Source organism: Cyanistes caeruleus, chromosome 3, assembly GCF_971803275.1.
Source record: "Cyanistes caeruleus chromosome 3, bCyaCae1.hap1.1, whole genome shotgun sequence".
Taxonomy (NCBI): domain Eukaryota; kingdom Metazoa; phylum Chordata; class Aves; order Passeriformes; family Paridae; genus Cyanistes; species Cyanistes caeruleus.
The window spans coordinates 23,687,205-23,715,105 of record NC_141703.1 but is presented as its reverse complement, the minus strand read 5'-3'; the positions used below and the strand labels follow the sequence as shown (position 1 = coordinate 23,715,105).

General features: G+C 36.1%; 1 protein-coding gene across 7 annotated transcripts in view; it reads right to left on the bottom strand.

The window, feature by feature from the left end:
* MYO16 (myosin XVI) overlaps nucleotides 1–27,901 on the bottom strand; it is a 367,619-nt gene that overhangs the window by 216,291 nt on the left and 123,427 nt on the right. For all 7 annotated transcript variants that reach the window (XM_086880163.1, XM_086880162.1, XM_086880164.1 and 4 more), the window contains 2 exons: nucleotides 24,427–24,570; nucleotides 745–853 (listed from right to left, as the gene is read on the bottom strand). In XM_086880163.1, the coding sequence (XP_086736289.1) occupies nucleotides 745–853; nucleotides 24,427–24,570 (253 nt within the window). The remainder of the gene's footprint in view (nucleotides 1–744; nucleotides 854–24,426; nucleotides 24,571–27,901) is intronic.

The following is a 27,901-nucleotide window of genomic DNA, read 5'->3' as shown; positions in this document are numbered from 1 at the left end:
GTTGAAAATACACTTCTTTACATTATACTTCATCATATTTTCTTAATGCCTTTTCCTCAGTGTTAAGATGAGCCACATACAATGTTAAGACAACCTCTCACAGTCAAAAGCAATGCTAGAAATCTTGCTTTGGAATTCTTGCCTAAATTTAGAACTGATGAGCAACAAACCTAGCTTTTCAGTACAAGTCCTGTCATCAAGAACATATTAAGCATAATTCATAATACAATCCTAGATACAGAATTTTCAAAATTAAAAAAAAAAAAACAAAAAAACTAAACCAATACTAATATTTGTGAATGAGGGATGAAGTATCATATGCATTTTCATTCAAATTATTTGCAAAGATTTATTTATTTAGCAGCCTGTCACTTCAAAACAATATTCTCTGAGACTATAGATTGGAAATTAAACAAAATGTGAAACCTAGTCCTTGAAAATCAAATTAGTTGTTTTAAAAGCTTCTGTACCACTTCGGTTTTTCTACTTTGAATTTACATTCTAACACCTCCATACAAAAGGTCAAAAGCAGTTTTGACAATGACAACACCCATTTAACCTTCATTAGTTGTTCCAATTTAAACACACTGAAAACGTTTATGGTTCCAAATCACCTTCCTTCCCTTCATCCCTAAACTAATATAGTTCAATTGGCTCTGGTGTGACTTACATCAGATCAATACACATCCTTATCATTTTTATGACATTCAATAATGCTTTCCAAAAGCTGAAGAGCTGACTTACCATTTTCTTCCAAGTACATCAGAAGGATGCTGCTGGATTCAGTCCCTTCTACAGCATAATCAAGGGCAATATTTCCATTAACATCTTGCAGAAGCACATTTGCTCCAGCCTACAGACAAGAATTAAAAGCACTTTAGATTTTTGTACTGAAATCTCAAAACGCAACTTGGGTTCTTACACAATCCCATTCAAAAACTTTTCAAAGCTGGGGTTCTTAGACAGCAGGCTGATTATAACCTGAAACAAAACCAAACACATAAAAAAGCAAAGACAAAATGAAGGACTCATGAATGTTAAAAAAGCTGGCTTTGTTTGAGACAGCTGACACTGTTGCTACACTAGCAGTCCAGTCTGGCTTTGCTACACAGATGTCTGCATTGCTCATTCGTGAGTTCTGGAGCCACCACCATTTGCAGCACAACACTTTAAAGTCAGCTGTCATTGACTACAGTCTGCCTTAAAACACTCCACCAGTAACCAGCAGTGGTTCAAAAGCAGCACAGACACCCCTGCAGTAGGGATGGGCAGACAGCTGGTCTGGCTAACCTCGTCAGCTGGCCTGGCCTCTTAAGGCCTCATCCATCAATCGAACCTCAAAGAGAACCATCCATTGCTAAATAAAATTGCCATTTGTCACCAGCTGGAGACAATGACAGTGAGCTTGATAATTTCAACTGTAGTCTCAAAAGAAGCCAGGCTGAAATTTCTCTTTATTTTCATTCAAAATTCAATGTAAATGAGTGACAACTAAGAAAAGCCCTTGGGGGTGAGGGGTGAAATGAGCAGATTCATGAGAAGCTTGAAAAGAAACCACCAACATGATAAGAAAACTTGTATTTTCTATGTTAAATATTGTTAATGTAAGAATTTATAGAGAATTTTTTTTTTTTAATTAAGAAAGCTCTCTTCCTTGAGAATATCATAAATGTCATGTGGACACAGAAGCTTACATTACTAGTGTTACATCATTAGAAGCTAAATTATTATTGAATTGTCATGCATCCTCTTTAAGAGGTTGTAACATTAATTAAGTTCAAATGTTCTCTCTATGGATTTTAATGGCAAGGAATTATGAAATAAGTGTAACCTCAGGTAAATTTAATTATTTTTCTTAACAGCTTGTATGATAAAAAGTTTAGCTAATAAAAATGAGAAGTGCCAAGGACTGCCTTAAAACCACAGCAGCAGAGGTCAAATGTAATATGAAATTACGAATAGAAGACATGACTGCTTTTTTCAGGAGCTTTCTCTGTAAGTATTGTATCAAAGAAAAACTTGCAATAGGCTCAGGTCCTGGCTCAGAGCAAAATATGACACAAAAAATGAGCAAGTTCATGTAGGCTTTATGTTATCAAACTTGAAGCTCAATTGCTACTCTGAGGTGATCTGAGATTCCAACTCAGTGACCGGGGGACAGAAAGGCATCAAAAATGACCCACCTCAACTGCCTCAAACATCTCTTACATCCTGTTATACCATATCCAATGCAGCAAAATAACCTGTCCTACAAAGCACACCACCTTCTTCTAGTCTTACCTTGTTGCACTGACTGTTAGGGGAGCCTAGAGAGCAAATTTAGATTAGATGTATACCTTCTGAATATTTAAATGAAACTAGATTAGAGGATTTGACTCTCATGCGTAGTGACAAGGAATGGAAGGAGACTTAAAAGTGTAAAAACTTACATTCATTATAGTGCTATGAAAATAAATTTCTACTGTCTGTCCTGCCAGATAAAATCAAAAGGTGGTAAGAAATCAAATCAAGGGTGTATCTGAAGATCATAGTATCTTTAGGGGATGGTTTAACAACTACTTATTGCACTTGTTTCATTACAAGGAAGTATGATTTTTATTTTGCTTTCTACTCACTGACCCATGAGCTGGTGAAGGTAGAATTGTGGAAGCAAAACAATTTTATCTCATTACTTTGCATATAACAAAAACTCACAGAATCTTGCAGGTATCTATTCTGCTTTACCTATAAATAATCTTAAGGTAATGTCAAAAGAACACTTTCTCCTTTGTTAAGAAACCAAAAGACCTCTGACATATCAAATTCAGGAAAAGTAGGATAATTACTTTGGTCAGCAGCACACTTTTAATTAATTTCTAAGATGTAATATCACAGAAGGAAGGACACTATGGAATTACTCAGTTCCAAGTAATTTTTATAGGGTACTTCTATATTAATTACTTTCTTGAGAACATTTTGTTCAAGTTTGGTGAAAGTTATGGCAGCAGCTGTAGGAGAAGTTCTCAGAATTTAAGTAAAGAAACAACTCTGTACAATCGTGCACATCTAAAAGTAGGATCTTGCTTTAAAAATAAACATTTTATGGGATTGGTAATAGGCATTTTTAATGCAGTGTATCATCCCTGCCTCCCAGCTCTGCACCATCTGTGAGCTTACAGAGAGCGTGCTCTGTCTCACTGCCCACATCAGGAATGAAGACCTTGAACAGGACCAGAGCACTGTTAACCAGGGGTCCACCAGACATGTGGAGCACACTGCAGGTGGCAAACACCACCAATATTGTACCTTATTTAGATTCAGATGGCCAGGACTGTGCTAATGAACTTGAGTGCTCTATTACATATACAACATATACAACCTTGTAGGCCACACAATAAGAAATGTGACTAGAGACATAATTCAGATTAACTGAATACAGTCCTACTTTGTTCTTAGGTTTCTGTTCATAGCTCTTGAAGAAAACATGAAGAAAACTGCCCCCATGCTGCTGATATTAGTTTATAAATTTACATACATACCTTGTTTATATTCTAAATGCTATTCCATATTTATTCCATTTCAATAGAACCTGCTTGAATTCTGCATGTGGTGCTCAATGTATGTGAAAAGTTACTGGCTTATTTATTCTCAACACATCCTCATTCTCAAGTCATTTCTCAATAAAAATGATAAATGTTTTGCAGAATTTTATGTAATACATCCAAAATATACCAAAAATATTTTTGAAATAATTGTCTGCAATGATTAATTTTTTCTATTTTAGAAAGACTACAGAAGGAACATCTTTAAATATATTATTTTAAAGTGTTCCTAAAGACACCTAGTTAAATACACCAAATGCAAAATGCAAGTGCATCTGTGCTATGCAGAATGACATCCATATGTAGATACAGCAAAAGAGATTGAACTCTGGTGATCAATAATAACTGAGTAGACATAACCAGATTTTCACAGTATCTCCACATAATCAGAAACCTGAGCCTGCTGCCAAAGAGAAAATACCTTTGGCTAGTGAAAGGACAAAAGATTTCCTTTCTAGCTCCAGTAATGATGATTCAAAATACTTCAATTTTTATTAGGATCACACTACTTTGTATTTTTCAATTCTGTTTTAATTTCTGTCTGTTTACTTATCTGTAGGATCTCTGATGTTTTCAATGTTTTCATTTCAGAAAAACAGAGTAGAATAGCTAATTTCCACATAAAGCGGTGACCCTAAATATTAGCTAAAGAGCTCAGGAGCAATATAGCCAAGGCAGGTTAGATGTGCACAGTCCCACAGTACCAATCTATGAGGACACCCACATTTTTCTGCCAACATGATGCAGTTTAAGATGACTTCCCACTCAGTGGAAGAGAGATGAACAACTTCAGATTCAGTTCAGAGTACGTGATACACTGTACATCCCCACTGCAACTTATCCCATGATTGCATCTTTGTACAGCTAAACTTGGAGCTAATTAAGGAAGAATACTGCTTTTGCTTTACAGGGTTCTGTAGGAGTGGAACTCTTCCTCCCTAAATAATGTTCCAGAAGATGGGGAAAGAACCAAATAACTTCTGAAGTCTAAGCACTACAGGAAATTTTGATTTGCAAGAATATACAAGAACTAGTAACTTCATGTTATCATCACATGACAACAGTCCTCAACAGTGCTCTGTCCCTATAGAAGCTATATAGGGACATATATATCTAAGTATATATACCCCTTGCCCCCGGGAGAGGCACTCAAGTATAAATGCAGTCACAAACTCTTCAGACTATGTTGCTGTATCCCATGGATCAGTGTCCAAATTCCCACTGGTAAGCTAAAAGTTAAGTTTAGTTCACATTCTACAGTTAGGAAACCTAATTAGTGATACTATTAATTCAAAGGCAATCAATAAAATCAACCTCTCAATCTTCTTTTAATAATTAACTGATTCTAAAAATCAATTGATCATGCATGGGGGCAATTTTTTCATTAAGCATTTAATTTTTTAAAAAGTCTTACAACTTCCTTCTGCACTTCTTATTTTCCATCCAATATTCCTTTCTACTCTTTCTTATTTCCAGTGTTGTGATACAACTTATGATTCCCAAATGTAGAATATATCCATCTACCATTACTTGAAAAAAAGAACAAGAGCCCAGGAATCTCCATTCTGAGGAATGTGTCCTTATTTAAAGATTTAAAATTATTTCTTTCTTTCTGTCTCTCTGAAATCCACAATATTTTTTGTATCGGCAGCCTAACTTTATCTAGATAGGTGAAAACCATATGAAAAGCTGTGGGCTTAGATCTTCTCCAGATGTCTTCAATATTCTGGGACAGAGTTCTAACCACTGGGTTGTATGTCTGGGAACTCAATGCCATCACAACAATATGGACAGCAGTGTAATCTGATTTAGGCATTGTTTGAAGACTCTTAACTTACCAAGGTTCCCCAAGGACTTGGGAGAGATTTGGGCATTTCTCTGCCTAGATACTACTACCTCTTGCTTACCCTCCCAGCTAGGATGTCACAGGTTTTGCACCCAGAAAACATTGTGCTCAGAAGGGTTTCCTGGTGGAACTGCTTTCTGAACCCTAGTCAGCCTCAGTCTGCTTTAGGTGGAAATTGGGCAGATTCCTGAAAGTCTGACTATGATTCATTGAAATTCTTGAAATCCTTTCTTCTCTTGCATACCTTAAATTATTCTCTCAAACTTGTGAGCCACACAGGTTATTTAAATATTTGAAATAACTAAGTAATTTAGTTTTATTCATATAGTAGAAAGTCCCAGGTGCATTATGAAATATTTTTCATACAGAAACTATGACCCAGCAATTGCCTCTGTCACCTAGGATTACCACCATTGTCTTCATGAAGTTTTATGAAGGCAATCAGAAATACAGTAGACCCTGAGGAATATGTGAGGATATTTAAAAAAAAAAAAAAAAAAAAAAAAAACTGAGGCAGAAAAATATAATAATATACCTGTTGCTGTGGGGAAAAAAACAAAACAACCTAAATTTTCTCATAATAGGAGGCTTCTGCACAGTTCTTACAATGGTTCAATTGTTCTATAATATGCTAGCTATGTGCAAATTGTGCAGTTACCTGCCAACCCCTTCACAAAACCTGACATTTTTATACCTACTTATATTCTTATATTAGTAATCTATTTTTATTCAATTCCACACATTCCATATGTATATAACGGTATACACTTATAAACATATAAATGTAGAAACATTTACATAGTATTCTCTCATCTATGTCCACAAATTTCCTGCAAGGATAGGCTAGTATCTTTTTCATTACCAGCTTGGACAAGTCACATTTTTGTATTTTTTAAAAATATAACCATATGATTTACAAACCACACCATTTTATAAAATGTCATTTTTATATGCCATGGACATAGACCAAGATTAAATGTAGTTCTTCATAAAATATTTGTGGCATTTCAATTCCTGTGACATGCGTAGATTAGTTTTTCCCCCTTTATTGACCTACTTTTTCACATTAATTGCATGGAAAGGTTTTGCTTGTTGAAGGATATCCAAGGTTTACACACACACACGTGTGCCAGAGTTACTGCTGTAATTGTAGATCCTTGCCAAAGCCCTTAGTACATAAACAGTTAAAAAGAAAGCAAATGTAATCAGGATATAAAGCTCTATTTATTTAGAATAAGGAAACATACAAGAAATCCCACATGCTCACAGGCTCCATGGTGCCATGCAATCCTGCTCTCTAACCTCAATGACTTGCATAAATTTTCATTGAAGATACCAAATTCCACAAATCTAGACGACTCCTCTTTGTAATATTTCTAATAAGCCCTATTAGACTTGTTTGAATCTCAGTCATTAACAAATCAAAAGGTATAAAGTTGGTTTATGCAGTGTTGTGTTTTAGGTCATTAGCACTGGATACCACTTTACACAAATTCATGATTCTGAACAGATGAGGAAGAGTTCTCAAGGCAAAGCTCAAAAAAAAAAAAAAAAGCTAAAGACTTCTAAAGACTTCACCACATTAGGAAACCACAGACAACAAAATAAAAGGTTAAGTGAGATTGAGCAGCTGCTCTCAGCTCAAAACCATGTCTTCCTTCCAACTCATTTCAACAACAGATTTTCTGTAGGCAGAAAATTATTTCACAAAAATCACAGTGCAGCTCATAGAAGATCTGGGGGAAAAAAAGTTTCTAGTGATTACAATTACAGATCCTCCACTGACAGTTCCTCTACCTGCTGCCATCATAACCGAGTTTTTCTTGTTTAATAAGAAGAAAACTGACAGAAGTAAGCTGAGTAACCTCTTTTGTGTTCTCTTTGCGAGCACAAAACAATCTAGAAATTATTTTACTAAATATAACTAAATCTAAATATTGTCTCTCAGAACACTGATTGCCGTCTTAATACTTTCATTTTAACTTTTTTTCTAAACCTTTAAGGAAGACTCTTCCCCATGACACCACAGATTCTTAAGATATTTGTGAGATAGATGAGCAATATCTACACACTGCAGAGTAAAGAAAATATTCCTGTTCCACAACAAAACATCAAAAGAAGCCCATGAAAAAGGCTGATTCAGGACTATAAGTCACCCATGAAGGATAACTATTTCTAAATATTTACTTTTAGTCTTCTTCCCCCTGGGCTTGACAAGAAAATGAAAGGGGATCACAAACATTTATAAGCTATCTAAAAAGATATGTAAGTTCAGTACAGCCCATGGCAAACAGTACAGTCACCTCAAAGCTGCTTTAGCTTCAGCTTTGGCTTTATTGGCACTTAATGTAGCTCACCAAATGAAAAGAAAAAAAGAAAAGACAACATACTCCCCTTGTGGAAGACAAGAGTGTGTCTGATAGAAAATCATTTTCCAAATAGGGATATCTGCTGCACAGCTACCCCTAGCAGCCTTCTTCCTTTCATACATCTTGAAGAAAAGCAAGTGGAGATTTCACCAGTACAAAAGCAATCCATTAAAATCCCATTCTTCATTCTTTATAGGGAAATTTCCACCACAGCAGTCTGAGGGGGGACACACCTGATATTTTATTAAATGGGAATTTCAATTGTTCCACACTGATGATTTGATCTTCAAAGTATTATGTTTTACAAATAATAAACTACACCTTTCTTGGGCAGTTAAGTTGCTTTCAGTTAGTTAAATTCCACATCAAAATACCACCATCCCTCAACCATAATGGATGCCAGACCTAGGCATAACATTTCCAAAATACAAGGTTTTCATCAATAAATTCTTATGTATTGAAACCAGAACTACTAAAAGCACTGAAGAAATGCAAACAAGGGGCCTCATTAAATCGGGAGTTTCCAAACCGAAAATATTTTCCTCCTTTCTGTCCAGAGTGTCTCTTAGCAAAATAATCTGAACAAGGACCCAAACTCCATACCTATATACAAAAATTCAGAACTAAAATCTGTGGACCACAATTCAAAGTAACAACTGTAAGGTACACTAACAAATGTTTCATGCATGCCTTACTTGGGCTTATGTAGCTATAGAGAAAATGCAGGGAACAAATCCTTCTGCTCAACTGATTTCCTTCATAATAGGGCATCATGTTAAGGTGTACTCATGAAAACAAATTCTCCCTTAATGCAAATAGAAAAGTCTCTCACTTCCTCTTACATGGACATGCAGAGAGCACAGTTCTGCAAACTGGGCTGGCCCAGTGCACTATTTACAGGACTCCTTCATAACCTTGAATCAATGGTTACCTGCAGCAGGAGTTTACCTCTCTCACATAAGGAAGATTGTGATGATCATCTGTCTGCAATATTTGTTCCATTTTAGGGCTTTCTACTTGTAAGAGTTGCTACTGTCTATAAACCCATGCCTGCCACATTACTAGAACTATTCTTTCACACGGAGTAGGAGCTGTCTGCCATCTGGATGAGCTTAACTTGTGCTATAATAAAGGTCTGAATTCATTTTCAACATGCCTGATCCCACCCACATCACAAAAACACAAACACACAAAGCTCAATCCCTTATGTCTGTGACAACACAGCCTACAGAATCAAAGCTGAATTCAGAGCCTTATAAGTGCCCTCCAGGCATATGAAATAAACTGAACAGAATAAAATACATATCTCCAAAAAAACACTTTCAAGAAATCAGGGGATAATGCAGTGCTGAAAATTTTATGCCAATACTTTTACAGAATCGCTAAAATAAATGCATTTCCATCAATACGAATTTATGTTATGCCACTACTACTCACTTATTTCCATCATAGGTACATGTTAAACCAGTCAAGGAATGATCATATAAATGCAGCTTGATATTCACTCATCCTTGTGTGAGTAAAGTATTTCAGTTGCTCTGTGGATAAAAGTTCTTTGATTCATGGCACTTCTGGGTTCCATGTTGCAGAAATGGGCACCAAAATCTGAGTATGCAACTTAACTGTTCAGCAAAGCAGACTTACTTGTTGCAGTCTAGAAATTAAGATTTATGGGTGCATGTCAAAGTGCATAAAGAACATCAGAATGTTCCAAAAGTCCCAGGTGTGTATCTCTGTGACACACTGGGTAAGAAAGGATAGAAGTATGTGCCAATACGGTGTCTGTCCAGAAAAAACATCATATCATTGTATATATATAAGATGCCTACAGAAATCCCCAATTATATTTGAAAATGTACTTCTTGGCTGTTGAATTACTTCACAAAATAGTAAAAAAACAGTACTCTAAAATCATCAAAGTTCCTACCTATGGAATGACTACCATAAATGACCAATAAATGACTACCATTTTGGCAATCATTTAGCTCATGAATAAAGCATTTTCCTACTTAAACTAATAGAATGTAGGCAATGTCACATCATAGAAAAGATTTTCAGTAGAGTTAAAAAAAAAAAAGGCTGTCATGGCACATATTACAGATTGCTTGACAGTCATAGTCTGTTTGACAAATGCATGCAGAAGATAAAAGAATTAGCACTGATGACTGAAAACGAAAGACCAACATTTTCCCATCTGTTTGTGTACCATGGGGACTTAAACTCCACCCATCAGCTGGAAGGCATGAAAAAGGCAAAGAAATTCCCACTCAGTTCCAGTACTGAACGCTCCTGAAAACACTCTAGAAGTATAGCATGTTTGCAACAGCATCTTTCAAAGTAAAATACAACTAAGCATGCTGTTATGAAATAAAAAGTTAAAACCTACATATTCAGAAGCAGTCAAATAAAAAGTAATTTCTCAAGTTACCATTATTTCCATGCTCTAAAAGTACAACATCCATGAGGATTGGGGAGCACTTAATTAATTCTAAAGGCATACAGATTTCTACTTGGATCTTAATCAGACAGTAAGTTGTCTTTCCTGGTGGTTCTTCATATTCTGAATCTTTGTACACACTACCAAAGGATTCTTGGAATTTAAAGTCTTAATTTCTAAGCTAAATATAGTCTGATGTCCTTGACTTAGCTTTGCCTCAAGGAATTGTTCTTATTTTCTCTCTTCTCCCACACAAATATCTGGAAACACAGAATAGTTTGACTAGAAATTGAAAGGATGGAATTATTTCTGTTGAATCCATTTCTGTATCTTAAATTCCATACTTCATTACAAAATTTTTCAACAACTTCAACTGATCATTCTTAAAATCATGAAAATCTCTACCTCAAATGCATGACTAAATTTTGCCATACAATTTGAACACTAATTGCTTCAGCCTCATTGTGTTTTTGTATGTAATCACTGCTGGTTTTATATCTGTGAGGAAATAGGCCTCAATAACAGTATTTTTTCTCCTGCTTTTATTGGCTAGATGTGCTTAGCCACAGTGTGGGGCAAATGAATCTATAGTTTCTGGTGTGACAGCCCATGGGCAGAACATTCAATTCTAGGGCTCCCACATAGCTATGAGTTTAAACACCCAGCTCTCCAGTCTCTGCACATATGCTTCATTCAACCAGAAATTACAGGAACACATTTTTCTTTTAGATATGCACTTGTCTTAATACAATATCAATATTTCAATATTCTACCTGCCAAAGATTCTCCTTCCACTAAAAAAAAAGAGGTGTTACATTAGAGAGCAGCTAATGAAAAATATATATATCTATGATTTTTCATCTCCAAAGCCAAGTATGACAAAAAGGAAAACAACAACTGTGTTTCTTACTTTCCTACTTTATGGAGGCAAAATATGTGTTGCACATTTTCAGTGAGGGCTTCTCAGAGACAAAAAGATGAGGAGGCATCAGGGTATCAGAAGGGCTCCAAGATGATGAAGACCCTCCTTTTATCTTAGTATGCAAAAAAATAATTTTATTTTAAATAATTACATGAATTGGATGTACCTCTTTGAATGTCACACAAATAAATTATAGTAAGTTATTAAAATAATACTTTCAACTATTTTAAAACCATTTTATCTGAATGCATGAAAAAAATTCAGAATATATTTTCTCACTGAAATTTTGTATTTTTATTGAAAGTGGACATAGACTAAAGGACTGAAGAAAACTAAACTTGTATGTTATATATGACAAAAAACAAGTTCTCTTTGCCTAGAATAGCATTCTCATTATGTTCTATTATTAAGACACTGCAGCAAAAATCCAAAAGATCAGAATGAGGTCAAAAAAAGGGTAGTTGAAGTACAGAAGGAGGGGTATTTGACTTGATATTGCCAGCTCTCAAATTATTTGGCAAGAAAAGGAAATTAGAAAGGAAACTTCAAAGAGCATTGATGACTAAAGACTAAAATTTCCCCATCTGTTTCTGCACATGGGACTTGCAAACTTCCCATCAGTAGCAGAGCTTATGGAAAAAAAATGAAATTATTTGAGCACTGAATGCCTCTGATAACAGTATAGAAGGACACTTTCTTCTAATTTTATTTTAATTGTAATTGTTAAAAATTATGACAGGCACACAGAAAAATGATCAGTCCCTGTCTTACATACTTACATAATGCTCCAACAAAAGGTCACTTTTTGAAATTATTGCCTTTTATTTTTAGAACAGAAAGAAATTCTCCTTCACACAGCAGGGACTGAGCCTTTGGAATTGTCTGTCAAAAAGTCTTTTAATCTGACACCACAGTTAGAGTTAACAGTTACTCTATAACCATTAAGCAAGACTGTAATTACATAAGGTCAAACAAATCTCATACTTTAGGAATTAAAAAGATCACTCCCTGGGGTTAGCAAGAACAGTCACTTGTACACAAAATTGGACAGTTAGTAAGGCATAGCTTTATTGTAGGCAAAATGGAGATAAGAAGCATCCTCTGATGGTCCACGACTGTACTGATAAGTATAAATAAAATATAAGACATTGAGGTTAAAGGTTTACTAATATGTTTCCTTACAAAGTTCTATGTGCTTGTATGTATATATATATATATATATATATATATATATACATGCATATACATGGGGAAGTAGTCACATACACACACACATCTATATATATGTTTATACATGCCAAACAAAACTGCAGGAGAAAGTTCTGCCTAGGAGCTTCACTTGAAAGAGTTTCCACCCTTGGCCCACCACAGATGAGGGCAGAACAAACAAAAGAAACATATGGCTGCAAAGAAAGGAAGTTGATTTTGATGGCTTGTTAAAGATGGAAAGTTGTTTTTTGAAGAGCTTGTAGTTTATAGGTTCAGTGTAAATAACACAAATGTAGAAAGTCTAAGTAGAGGCAAACCTCAAGGCCCTGTTTAGCATGAAGGTCTTCTCCTCAATCTCCATGGTTTGGGAAGCCATCTTCTCTTCTTCTCTTCCTGTCTGTGCACACTGTCAGATACATGTCTGTGTGTTTATGTAACTTCTGAAAAACAGATGCTGACTGTTTTGATTTTCATTCTCCAGTCCATTTTGAGATTACACACACACACACACACACACGTGTGCATAGTGTGTATACATATGTGTGTGTATGTGTGCAAATTAAATACACTTGAAATGACATACAAATAAATAGCACTACTTCAGGTATAACATCAGACCTTACCATTTTATTAACACAGAGAAAAAAGTCAGAGCCCATGTAAATGTATAGACACACACAGTAAAAAGACAATCTGTACTACATGACTCTGGTGTAAAAAGCAAGAGATTAACCAGCATGCAAGAAATGATAGCTGTGTACAGCGTATTGTTTCTGCAAAGATAAATGTATCATGCAAGGAAGTAAGAAAATAAAACTGCTATTTTAACTCAGTTAATTTGCATTTTTGTTCTGAGACAGATTCATTGTATTGATTGATAACATCAAGGTGTTCCCAAGTGTATTGGGAAGGGACTGTACAGTAGCTTAATCTGCACTCTGGGTGATGCTGTCTTGCTGGTTAGTAATTAAATCTACATCTTCTACAAACAAATCATCCCATGAAATACCAATTCTATTTAGGGAGTTTAGTATGCCAGTCACCTTAATACAAAACTGGCTTCTCAGAACATCAGCATATAATTAGAGAACTCGCAAGAAAAGCAGAAAACTCTATTATTTCCCTGTTCTTGGGTAATGAATAAAGTACAGTAGACAAGAAAATCTTCCAGTCATAGTCAGTAGTAACTTGATGTGTGGGACAGCAGAAAGTTGGTCCCTAATAGAGCTGTGGGGGAAGTATACACTCCATGCCAAATTTTGAAATCGATTATATGAAAGGAAAAACATATGCTTATAAATCCTAGCAATACAAGTATAACCACAGCTGACATTTATACATTAACTAAACATAAGACTCTAGGTCTATTTGCAATAATTGGTCTCTGTGGATTAATATATATATATTAGAAAAGTGATGAAATTTTACACAAAATTGAAATAAATACTTTAAAGACAGAATGCTAGGCCATCCATCAAGGATTTATCTATGTGTTTCATTGGACAATTTTTTTTTTCCTCATGGCTCAAAGAGTGTAATCTTAGCAGTCAATGATGAAGTAATAGGCATTAATCTATCAGCTGCCTATCACCTTGACAAGAAACCATTGTCCCTAATCATTACCTTACCATTCTCTCGTCTTCATCCCAGAAAATGAATTTTTACACCTTCCAGTACTGTCATAATTTTAAGGAACATCCTTCTTCCCAATAAATGCAAGTCAGTAATTTTGCAGTATTCACTTTAATTCAACGAATACCTTCCATTACTTAACACTTGAAAAAATATTATTTACTATGTTTTAAAAATTCACAATATATCGTAGTTTCTAATGGGAGTCATTTGAAATTGAAGACAAGTCTGATTTAATAAGCTTCAACTTCAAATAGTTGAAGATACAGAGGTTATTCAGAAATAATATAAAGGCTAGTTTTCTCCTGTGCTTTCATAAGCCAGCTTTTATATATTTTCCAACATCTTTTAAGCCTTTCATCCTTGCAGGCAGTAACCACATCTTCCTCAAGCTCATTATCAAAACAGAAAAAATAAAATACATCCAACTTTCCACTATTTTTCTTTTCATGGCTTTAACTCCTACACTTCACTATCCAACCCAGTCTCATTATTTTATATTGTTCTACCCTGAACTGAATTACCTACTTTTTCCACACATAGTCCACACCAATTATTCTAGATTTGGAAAGTTAATGCTTTTTCTCCACCTTTCCAATTCTAACTGAAAAGTCTTCAAACACATGTGCGAACGTGAGTCTTTTAATGACCTTCATGTCACCTCATTTATTAGCCCCACTAACCCTGCATTGCTACAATTTACCTAAACCATCTGCTTTCAGTATGTAAGCCAGGTTTTCCTGCAGCAGTTTTCTTTCCAATGACTTTACACATCAATCTTTATGGTGGCATAGCGAGGTAAGTTGTCCTTGAACTTTTGATAGATTGTATCAGTGCTGCATTTTCCCTACTAGCTCACTCAGAAATTCAAGAATTCATGGAGGTTCATTTGATGGTTATTTTTTCACAGGTTCAGACCCCCAAGCCCTTTTAAATTATGCATTGCAAACTGTGCCAAAGCGATATTTCATTCCAGTATTTCAGAAATGAAAACACACAAAATGCCATAGACTGAGAGAGTAGGCTGTTGGTTTGAGTGGTTTGGGGATTTTTTTTCAGCATTCAGGGACAGTTCTCACACAAATAAATAATATATTAAATAATATAATAAAATAATTTTTCTTTTATTCATTAATGGTACAATTTTTAATTATATTTTTAATGAGAAAAATTGGGATGAATACTTCATTTTTTAAAAAAAATTGGCTTAAATCCTAATGATATGGTGATTCAAGGTCTGGTTCTAAATTCAAGTTTTCTTCAATACTTGATGTCAAAATCTGTCACTGTTGGAAATATTGCTCACAAAGATATATAAATGTAAATGAAAGAAATGCATTATTTGTTGTGATTACTAAATTATACTGACTTTCCAATCCCATAAACCAATTAAACACACACTTTTACTGAAATTTGGCTAGGAAATGTCCATTTTCCCTGATGTCAGCCCTTTGGAAACAGAATTTACTAACATTTAAAAAAAAATAATAAAACATCCTTCTTCCCACTGAAAATCCAGGGTTTTTTTTTTTTAAAGGATAAATACTTCTGTGTCACACAATTAATTACTGATCTAAATTCCATTCTCAACTTACTTCCTGATACTAAACATCTAGATTTTGCGGCCTTCAGGCTTCGTTTCTTATGAAAAAAAAAAACAAAACAGAAAAAAAAAACAACTATTTTTTTATCCTTTGATTTCATGATCTTTGGTCATTATATATTTTGCTTTTGGATATCTGGAAAGTGTATTAAAAACAAAGTGAAATATTTCAAGTGCTTGAAAAATGGTACGTTTGCCCAGTACTTAACTTCTCTTTCTAAACTGTGCTCTTCCATGAAATTTTCTCCTGTCTGTTTTTGGGCTATAGAAATTTAGCACAGTCTGACAGGCAGCAAAGTAAATAACTTCACTTGTTATTTATTGTTCGCAATATTATGTTTTTAATATCCTCTGGATGTTACTTTATTGTCTTAAGAACACAATCAGGATAATTATATTCACACAGCCCTCTGAACAGCTGTCATGTGGAAATACAATAATAGAATGGATCTCCTGTAGCATCACTTTGGTAATGAAGGTAACACATAACACAATCTCATTCACAACTTTAGGATCAATTTTAAAGCAAATTAGGCTTCAGGTTTGGGGTTTTTTAATCCCTATTACTCCTGCATGGAATGCTGCTTTCCAACATATGTCTCCTAACATAAGCTTAGTTTAATTTCTGTCTTAAGTTTATTGTTGGACACCTTTGCAATCATTTGCTTTCATGCTAGTAGTAACTTCTGGCCTTAAAGCTTTTGCTTACCTCTTGCTCTATCGGGATATATTTAAAGAAATTTTTACAAACTCTCTGTTTCGATTTTTTTAAGTATAACATAGTTTTTACTCCCTTCTCTTAAGATAAGCTTTTTACTCCCATGCTTATCCTTGCAGGTTTCCTTAGTACAATTTCCCATTCTTGAACATGGCTGTAGATGGCTGACTGCAGGCTATCATACTTGGACAGTAGCAAAACCACTCTTCCCTTTCTCTTGTCAACATCTTCCTTTTAAAAAATCCAATAATTTGTTTTTCCCTACCTGCAGTAACATGTTTACAGCATGCAACTGTCTTAAAATTGACTAAAGTTCTGAGGTCTTTTTCTGAATTTCCAGCTGATGTGTGAATCCAGCTGATTCCACAGAAATGTCTTTTGCTCAGAGCATGACCCTGTATTTGTACAATGAAATTTCAAGCCAATTTTATTACTTAAGTCTTCAAAGATACCAAATTATTTTTGCACAACATTATAATACTTATCCCAATAGATAAGACATTGCAGCATTGTCTTCAACATATTTCAGTATCATACCCCTATTTTTGCTCTCAAGTTTACCACTGAAAACTGTAAATAAAATAATGTCATAGGGCCAATCCTACTAAAACCTCAGCAGCTCTCAGGCCCATTTCTCTATTATTAGCTAGGCTGTTTTCTTGTTACCAAGTTCTTCACTACCAAGCAGCTTTTCACTTCTGCAATTTAACTAACAGTTTTCCTCAAATCCCCAGCTACTCCATGAGCAGCACACAGAATAATTATGTCAGTGATTCAAGTAGAGGCTGCTTGGCATAAAGAATGAATTTCACCTTCTACAATTATCCCCCAGTGGTGGAACATCCCCAGACCAACTTCCTCAAAGCACAAAACTATGTTTACTGAAGATCAAAGCCAGATGTTGATTTTCATTATCTTGTCATTGATCCACTTTCTCTGGGGAAAATGAGAATTAGAGTGAAGCTTATAAAATATGCCCCATTTTTGTGCATATTGTCCATCTCTCAGCATACTTTTCCTGACCTGCTACAGCCAAAACTGGGGGCAATATTTTTTCCAACAAGTCTAACTTTCTTTTATCTCCAGGAGTTTTTGTTTTCTGGAAATGTTCTGATGCTAAGAACTCCAGAATATACATATCTGCTGGTTATAAGCCATGGTATGTCCCAAGTCTTATCCCCAATCCCAAATGTTTCCCACCTGTGAGGAAAGGAGGGAGGAAGGATGAAAGGGGGAAGGGAGGCAGAGAGGGAAAGTGTTTGTGTGTGTGTGTGTGTGTGTGTGTGTGTGTGTGTGTGAGAGAGAGAGAGAGATTTCTAGACATCAAATAAGTATTTACAGATTCTTCAGTCTTACTTTCTGTGGCTACTTCCCAGGTAAAAAGGCTTTGCTTTATGCCATGATTTAGCATTCTTTGTATAGTGAACTGCAAATTCTGTTTCATTGCTTATTTCTCCTGTCAACTGAAGTTCAATGCTATTTGTTTTCTCTTTATATTATCCTCATTTATTTTCTAGGCTATCTCATAACTTTCACACTAGCACTCAAACTCAAATGCTTTGACCATTTTGCTGTGTCCTGTTAGGCTCCTGTTAGGCTGTTCTTATCTCTCCTTGGACCACCTTTAGTGCTGCATGACTAGCTAGCTTCATTCCTTTTCCCCAGTCTTTATGGAGAAAGGATAATATTTCTACAGTGTCCTATGAGTGTTGCCATCTGGTGTTCAGCAACTCATTAAAAGGCATCATCTAGATTAGTTAATTAGTAGCCTTCATCTAGTTTAGTTCTATGTTAGCTAGCAATGATGAAAGCCAGTAGTACACACTCTGGAAGTTCCCTCCTACACTTCTCACACATCCACCAGCCTCTGCAAACTGTGAGTGAATTCAAATAGATACCCACAGCTTTCATAGAAAAAATGCTATTTAAATTTCCTTACTCCAAATATTGGTAACTGCCTCTACAAAGACAGAAGGATCATTTTTCTTTTGGGCTACATGATCATTTATACTATAAACTGTTAGCCACTATATCCTCGTGACCTCTAACTGCTCTTCCTTCTTCCCCTTCCCTGCTTCCTCTCATATTGACTCAAAAGAGAAAGTCATACTGAGCAAGACTGAGTGGGAGGGAAGAATTGCTTCCTCTGAGGAAGTAATTGTTTCTGGAACTATGAAATAGAAAGACTTTTCTTTAAGTTTTAAAGGTAATGGCATTTTGATAATCCATCTCTGCTTGCTTACACAGCCTGATGCAGTTGCAAGCAAGGGCAAAATAACTATGTAACTGCTGTCTGGTTACATGACCTCAGATATGTGCCATTATTAACTGTACAGAAGAGCAGAAAAAAAGAGTTACAGCCCCATAAAGGCTTCCTTTCTACTCAAACCAGGAAGTCAGTTCATACACATTTTTTCCAGTAAAAAATATATCTGGTTTTGGAAAGGGGATTTTACACCAAAATCAAAAGTGGATTAGACATACAGTGGATAGTATTGTATACCTGACACTGCTCATCTAATGTTGCTGTAAATATAATGAATGATTTTATGTTAACTACCATTTGCACACTGCCAAGAACAGATTTTTTTAAGTAGGGGAGAGCAAAAAATATTCAGCTTCAATTTTATATTTTTTTTTAATTTGTACTTTTAGCTTTCTATGCCAGATTTGCATTTTGTGCTTCAATTCTAGGTTCCAAAAAGTACATGAAGAAACATTTAATTAGTTAGCAGACAGAAGGTACACTTACTTTTCCTAGTAAGGTCAATTAAAAAAATGTATTAAGAATGTTCTGAGGATGAAGTACTGATCTCTCCTTTTCTAGTTAATTAAGTGCCAGGTTTATCCCAGTAATGCTTTCAGATCTATGAAAGAATAAATAAAGAATAAATCTCTACTGTGCTACATGCTTTACAAACACCAAAATACCATCTCTGCCTTCCTAGTTTCATTTGACAAAGTCTGCATTGAAGATGGTGAAAATCTAACATTCATATTGCCCACTGAAAGGTGCCTTGTTATGATAGCAAAATTAAGTGAAGTACACTGTAAAAATACAGCCTCATCAGCTTTCTTTTTCTCTGTTGCTCTCAACCTCAGGTCAGTCAATATCAAAAGATTTCATGATTCTTTGGGAGTGGGAGAAGGGAAAAAAAATTCCCCAAACCAAAATCAAAGCTACATTAGAAAATAAAAATCATAGTTATCAGTGTGTTATGTGTGAGCCAAATTGTGCAGCTCCACGATGATTACTTGTGCTATGCTCTGAAATTAAAGTGTCATAAACAGCAAGTCATGAAGAAACCCTGTGGTTTGCAACACAGCCATAGTTACCTTGGGAAAAATAACTAAATATGGGAGCTCAATATGAATGTGAACCAGTGCTGATTCTCTGAATTCATTATAAAAATAATGCAGTCAGAGAGAACAAAAATTAAAAGAAAAAGAAAACACAAGGTTCTACAAAGTGGTATTTTTATCTACCTACCCTAATGCCTGAGTAGACAATGTTAATATACAAAACTGCAGCAGTATCAATGTTTATTCCACCACATGTGTGCAGGTTCTGGCTGGGATTGAGTAATTTTCTTTCCAGTAGCCAGTGTGTGTTTTGGATTTGTGTTGAAGAGGGTATGGATAGCACAGGGATGTTTTAGCTATTGCTGAGCAGCACTTACACAGAGCCAAGGTCATTTCTGTTCCTCACCCCACCAATGCAGGCTGGGGGTGCAGAGAAGCTGGGAGGGGACACAGCAGGGGCAGCTGGCCCCAACTGTTGAGAGGGAGATCCCACACCATATGGCCTCGTGCTCAGCATAAAAAGCTGGGGACAGAAGGAGGAAGGAGGAGGATGTTCAGAGTGATGGCATTTGTCTTCTCAAAACACTGTTACATGTGGTGGAGCCCAGCTTCCCTGGAGATAGCTGAACACCTGCCTGCTGATACAACATGGTGAATTAATTTTCTTTTGCTTTGCAAATGTGTGCAGTTTTTGCTTTCCCTATTAAACTGTCTTGATCTCACCACGAGTTTTCTCACTTCTACCCATGTGATCCTGACCTGGGGGGAGTGAATGAGAGACTGTGTGGAGCTGAGCTATCATGACAAGAAGATAGTTTGAACAGCACACAAATAAAATGAAAGTTACTCATTTATCAGTTAAAAGTATTTGAAGCTAAAAATTGTCTTTTTTGGAGGAACAATTAGAATGCAAGTGATGGGTACCAGTGTAAACCTGTAGCTGTCTAAAGGACAGTGAGAGGATTAAGCACTTGCTGAAGTTCACAAAGGAGGAGCAGCATCTGAATGCTGGTGCTTGGATATTCTGCAGCTCTGGTAGCATGGGACAAAGAACATTGGATACTAAAGTACAAATCTTGGCTAGTGTTTCAATTCAATACATGGGAATTAATATGAAATACAATGTTGCAATGCACCCCAAATGACGAAAAATACCACATCCCAACCGGATAGAACTTCCTACAGCACATCCAGTCCTGAGGCTTCAAAAGGCGGTGAGGCAAGACAGAGCAGATCCTTACAATAAATCTGATTGCTGTTCATACTCTTAAGAGATTTCATGTGGGCACAAATGTATATAAGCCTACAGTTACTTGTTCTTAAATGAAAGACACTTCAGCATTCTCTTCAACCTGCATCGGGAGCCTCCTTCACACAAAATCCATGAACAGCAATTCCCGATGCCACAGGGAGAATATGCAATGCTGATGCAGTTGAGCAGTGACTGATGAGCATGACCTTTCCCACCTGATCAGCATGTATGGCAGCCAGACCCCTGTGGACCACTTCTGATCTCTGCATCGCTTCACGTGCGAGCGGCGCCGCGGGGTAAGCTCCTCATTGACCGACTGCTAAGCAGACAGGGATGTATCTCCTGGCTGCTCAGGACAGGGCTCCCCCTCCCCTTGCTGACAGCTACAAAACTGACAAGGTATAAATACGTCCCTGGAAAGCTATACCGCCTAGGGTAAAGTGTTGGAAATTATGGAAAGAAATAGCTTCAAGCATTTCATTCTGCATCTGTTCCAAAACCAATACTTAAAATTCCCATAGCCTTCCAACAGGACACGACAGCAGATTACCACGTTGCAAACAGCTATATTCACTCCTAGTTGAACTAGAATGAACTTTGATTTTGTCATTGCCATCCACCAGAAAGAAGAAATTGTGAGTTACTGCAGTTTAGATGATGAATCTAAATGAGAAGTCACTACCTTGTCTCAGCCAGAGAAAAATGAAGACCACCAAAAGTGGAGTGAAGTCAGATACCAGGAGTGTTTAAACAAATCTTCATTGATAGCCTTCAGGGATCTACATATATCTGTTTTGGGGTTTTTTTTTCCTACTCCACCTTCAAAAAATGTTTTAAGTCCTTACAGAGGAAATCTCCACTGGCTTCCATTACAGTTTTCCAGAAATCTGAATTGAGTAGTTAAAGGACCATGCTGTTACCTTTTAGGTCACATCTTTAAAACAGAAAATATGGTATTGTCTGGGCTATAAATTCAGTCCAGAAGAAGTATTTATTTTAAAGTAATCCCTGAGGTTACAAGAAGTATTGTTTTTTCTTCCAACAAAAAACTGTGGCATAATAGAAGCTTACTGTAGCTCATATTGGCATTATTGAGGCTCACGCTACACATTAGACATGGTCTATGAAACACTAACCTCAAGGCAAAGTAATTTCTAATATGAATTGCTTATGCAAAGGCAATGCAGAATGGTGAAAAATACGTCTCTCCAACCTCAATTTTCACCTTCCCTTTGTCAAATGTTATTAAAGATAACATTAATGTGATGGTTCAAAACTTACTGTTTACCAAAGAATATTTCCCTTCCTCTGCCATCTCCTTAAAAACTTTTAAATGTCAAAATTTAAAGCTCTTTATTTTGACTCTAGAAGGGAGAGTATAAAGATATTATTTATCTAGTTAAGGAAACTCTGCCTTTAAATGTGGACAAAATGACCAGAAGTTATTATAAATAATATGGATGATTCAAATTTTATCTGCAAAATCCACATGTATGTACCCCTGCTTATTTATATTTTAATATATTAGATAACCAAGTTATCAGAAAATACTTAGAACCTTCAGATGAAGGCAGCTTGTAACAAACAGGGACCAAATCCAAAAAAAACATTCAACTGACGAACACTGGAAAATTATTTTGGATATAACCCTGTATAGAAATACTTGAAGTTTAATTGGATCGAGCTTCTTGCAAAAATGGGCAAGGAAAATTTTACAAGTGCTCTCTATAACCTAAACTGTTCCTATTAATGACAACAGCACTGCATTCAGAATTTCCCCCCATTACAAGAGTTTTCTATAGTACAAGAATTTTTAGAAGTAAACTGCTCTGTTCTAAATTGTGTATCAGTCTAAGAGTACATGCAGAATACAAATGATACATAGGCTTCAGAGATATCTACACCGCACAGATCGAGGTAATACAGGAGACAAAACATGACCTGGAAATTTTATCCTCTATTTGTCAGGAGCAATGACGATGTTTAAAATCAGATATATCTTATTTTTGTGGGTGTTCTTGGTTTTTTTGTTCTTTTTACTGTGCAGACTGCCCAGTGAGTTTATGGACTTCCCATCCTTGAAGATTTGGTCCTGGACAAGCTGGTGTCTGGACAAGAGCTAGCAACTCTTGTCTGAGAAGAGAGAATGGACTAAATAATCTGCCAAAGAGTTTTCATGAAATGTATTATCAAGTATACAGTCTAAAAATATATCTCCCCTTTACTTGTAACACTGAAATGCAATTCTAAGCACGACAAGCAACTGACTTTGCAACAACCTATTTAAAACATAAAAATTTAAAAATAATACAAAAAGACTAAAAAACTTTAAGTCAGACTGTGAATATCACATGAACTGAGAAAGAGCTGTATTAGTACCATTGCATAAAACCAGTTTGTGGTTCTAGGAATGGAAGCACAAAACAGAACCAGAGAATCAAATAGGGTGGAAAGGACATTTAAGGTGATCAAGTCCAACCATTAACTCAGCACTGCAAGTGCACCACTAAACCATGCCCATATCACACCTATACACCTTTTAAATACTTCCAGGGATGTTGACTCTGCCACTTCTATGGGCAGCCTATTCCAATGTTGACTTCTCTTTCAGCACAAAAAGTTTTTCTGAATACGCAATCTAAACTTCCTTTGGTGTGACTTGTGCCATCTCTTCTTGTCCTGTTGCTTGCTACCTGGCAGGAGAGGCCAACCCCCACCTTCTTTCAGGTTTTCTCTGAGTCTTTTCTTCTCCATCCTAAACAACCCCAACTCCTTCAGCTGCTTCTCACAGGACTTGTGCTCCAGCCTCTTCCCCAGCTCTGCCACCCTTCTCTGGACAGGCTCTGGCTCCTTAGTGTTCTTCTTGTTGTGAGGGACCCAAAACTGAACACAGGATTTGAGGTGTGGCCCCACCAGGGCCAAGTACAGGGGAACAATCACTGCCCTGGTCCCGCTGGCCACTCTATTGCTGATACAGGCCAGGCTGTCACTGGCCTTCTTGGCCACCTGGGCACACTACTGCTCTCTAAAAAGGCTGAATACCGTATCTATTACTGTATTGGGCAAACTCAGCATTAAAAATTCAAAGTTGTTTACATAAATATTAAATGTGTCTCATTTTGACCATGTCAACAAACACCTTTTATGAATACTGAGCATAAGTGAGCCTATACTTATTTTTCAGAGGAAGCTTTTTATAAGATTGTCTGAGAACTCAACCCTTAACAGAAAGTGACAAGGAGAAAAGAAAGGAAATTATCTGAATATCCCATTTGGGACTGAGTGCTTATCAGAGATATAAGCTCTGGACCACAGGGGAGAAATAGGAGATACTTGACATTGATGGTTGCAATTTATTCTCATTGACGTGCTAAAAATGCCTTCTAAAAGCCTGAGCACCAAAGCAATGTCAAGAAAAAACATTGTATATGTTTTTACTGATATTATTGATTAACAGAAATATCTTGCATTCATACAGCAGTTTCAGACCTTAGGGTGCTACATTCTGTCTCCTTTTCAAACACATAACACATTCATTGGCTTGTTTTACTTACTAGTAGCAGTAGCAGGATGATATCAGGATTATCACAGGCACAGGCTACGTGCATTGATGTCCAAAAATCCTCATCTTGATGATTTACATTTACTCCTCTGTCAATTAGAATTTCTGCAGCAAATGCATTATCGTAGCGAGCACACTAGGAGAAAAAAGAGCAGATTAGGGATGGTGTTCTCCTCAGTGTACAACTAAATGTATTACACACAATTTAAACTGGGCAGATGACACATTGTAGTTAAGCTGCTGTGTTTGTAGGGAACAACAGCTGAGGAATCTACAGAAATAGTTGTGTGGAGATTTCCAGTTCCATGTGCATGATACACAGAATCCCCTGTTTCCTAATGAAATCTGCTGAATCTACAATAAGGATGAGGTGTTTTTTTCTGTTCAATACTGTCATTCCAAATCAGTGCACAGGCATCAGTGCATGATGATCACATCCTCAGTAGTATATGTAGGTATACATAGGTAGTATATAGTAGGTATATATATATGTGCATATATGTACACCCACATATACATATGTCCATGCATACATTAATTTCTGCGTTTTATGCAATTCAGTGCAATAATAAACCCCTCCTCATACCCCACTTCTACTTCCAATACACTAACTATACTGATTCCTGGTCAAGTCTCTCTGCCAGATAAATACTCTGCACAATGAGGATGCTGCTGTAGGGTGGAGGGATGCACGTGGGTGTGTAAATGCGTGCATGTGTGCTCGTTTCTATACCTTGGTCATGGTCACAGTTTTGGTAGAGAAGAAGAAAATTGCCTAGACATTGTTTTGACCTTACTCCTCTGTCACATCTGTGACATTTTATGCATAAGTTTATGGATAATACCTCAAAAGAGAATCGGGGTACCTCCGTTAAGATCCTAACTCTGTCCTCACACAGTTTCAGACACTCTTTAGAGAAGGATCCATCTCTTTCCCCATGGGGGAGAGGTTATGGGGAGACTTATTTTAATCTGGCACGGAAGCCAGGATACTAAAGGAATTGGGGAAGAAGGAAAAGTATGCAACTAGATTCAACTGTGAAGTCAAGATATAGCTGAGAATATTCTGCTTCAGCAGAATACAGCACGTACCCCTGAGACCATAAACATAGATAACCCAGAAGATGAATATTTTATCAGGATAAAAAGTAGTCCCACCCTAAATGATTTCCAAATATACTGGCCATTAAATTATAGAACAGAAATTAAATTCTGATGAATTTCCTTTAGCTTGTGTAACTCATCTGGCAGCTCTAGAAACATTTTTGTTTTGTTGCATTGGTATCATTCATTGTATCAGTACAATTGAGCTATTCTATGATGAAATTTAACAAATCAGAGGTAAGACATATTACAGATCAGCATAATCATCAACCAACCATATTTTCAAGCCATTGTTAAGCAAAAAAACCCCAAAAAACAACAACAAAAAAAACCCAACAAAACAACAGTTCTAGGTATCACTGAGCCATTTTGTATATTAATAATAGACAGAGCCTTTAGTGATTAGTTTCAGCTTTGCTTTGGTACTGCTCTTTGATTCTTGTTTAATAGAATTTGTGAAACAATTGGACAAGCTCAGTTAAAGTTACAGAATAACTTATTTGTGACACAAATACTTTGTTACAAGGGAGGAGGTGGGTGATTGCCTGTGTGAATTGACCTGACACCATGTGCTTCATACTTTATGGGCAGCTCAGGCACATACTTTCTTTTTATTGTACTTCTCTAAGGGAACCTAAAGAGAGTTCAGTGAATACCTTTCATGTTCCCATAGCTTGCCTAGATTCAACCATATTGGGATACTCTATATAGAGACAAAACCAGGATCTTTATCAAGTGTCACATTTGATTTTTTTTAGAATTATATCACATTTTGGAAGTTAACAGATATGGAAAAGAAAATGGAATTTTCTTATTTTTTCTTAATTATTTCTTAATTATATAATGAGTCAAATTTTAAGAAGACTGTCAAGATATATGCATTCTCCATTCATTCTGGCACAAAAACATCTAGCCTACAAGTGGAAAGAATAAACACTAAGCTCCCCTTTGAACCAAGCAGCTTCACTTTTGTAAAATTAACACTTAGAACGGATTTGAGTGGGCTTTAAGAATATAGCACAGGTGCATGCTAAATTGCCAGTTTCAGTTCTTGCTGGAAAATAAATTTGGCTTATCTGTTTCCCTGTATCATGATTCTCCTCTCCTGTCTGTACTGCTCCCAAATCAGGGTCAAATCCCAATTTCAATGAATTCAGGTTTTCTTCTATTTCCAGTAGGATGAGTATTTTCCTGTAAATGAATTATGGGTACTTACAAGTAGCTCTGACTAAACTGAGGCAGTAGGTTACAAATAGCTCTCTACTGCAAATTTCTTACTGCAGAAAGCTTTTCTTCATTTGGAAGCATATGTGAGCCTGTGAACCACTTGAGAGATACTGATTGTGACAGTGAATTGTGGCGTGATGCAGATCAAGAAATCTAAAATGGCACAGTTCAACTGTAGATTTTATCTGCAGTTAAAAACTGTGCATCAGCTAAACTAGATAAAGCAACTTAAAATCCCTGAAGATGAATTTTTCTTTCTTTTTTTTTTAAATGCCTGATACTTAAGTCAAATCATCCACACTGAAGATAAAGAATATCTCCTAGGGTTTTTGGCACGGGGTAAGATTTGGGATACCTCTGTTTAGGGAATCCCAAAGATAACATCTCATTTGGACTGTGTTTTTAAAGAGTAATCACTCTTTACAGCATCTTTACAGCAAGCAAATAGTTGGAGAAGAGAAAAGAGAATTAAAATTTTCTCCCAAATCAGTACTGCACTTTCCCTTTATCTTGGCCTCTAATTCCTAAAGTCCTTGGTTAAACAGCGTGGCCATGGAAGATGGAAAACACAGATTAATTACATAATGGAAATGCTGTATCTTGAAAGAGCATGGTGACAGGTGTGCTGGAGTCCAGTAATATTACAGGGGATCTTTCTCATCAATAAATCACTGTATTTTGTATAAATACTATGAGAAATGTAATCCAACTATTCTAAAATGAAACACTCTTCCAGAAGACTTTTTGTTACTTTGCTCAGTCGCATTTCTTTGAGCCACAGTGTGCAACAAAGTTGAATCAAAATGTCTTAGAATAGTTTCACATTGAACAGAGAGCATATCTGCAACTGAAGCATCACAGACCAAAGAAAAGGATCATTAAGATGTAGGAATTATTTATGAGTTTTTCTACTGGCTTCAGCAATGCCAAAATTCTACTCACATGGTATTTTCTTTTCTGTCATGTCCTTACCTCTTGTTTTTACTTTCATTAATATACAAATTGTTTTCTTTTATCTTCCTGTTACTTAAACTGAATTTCTATGCAAATAATGATAAACTAAATGCAGATAATGTGTTAAATACCTACACGTAGGAAACTGGTGCAAAAAAGTATCACAAAAACAAAAGGAAAAA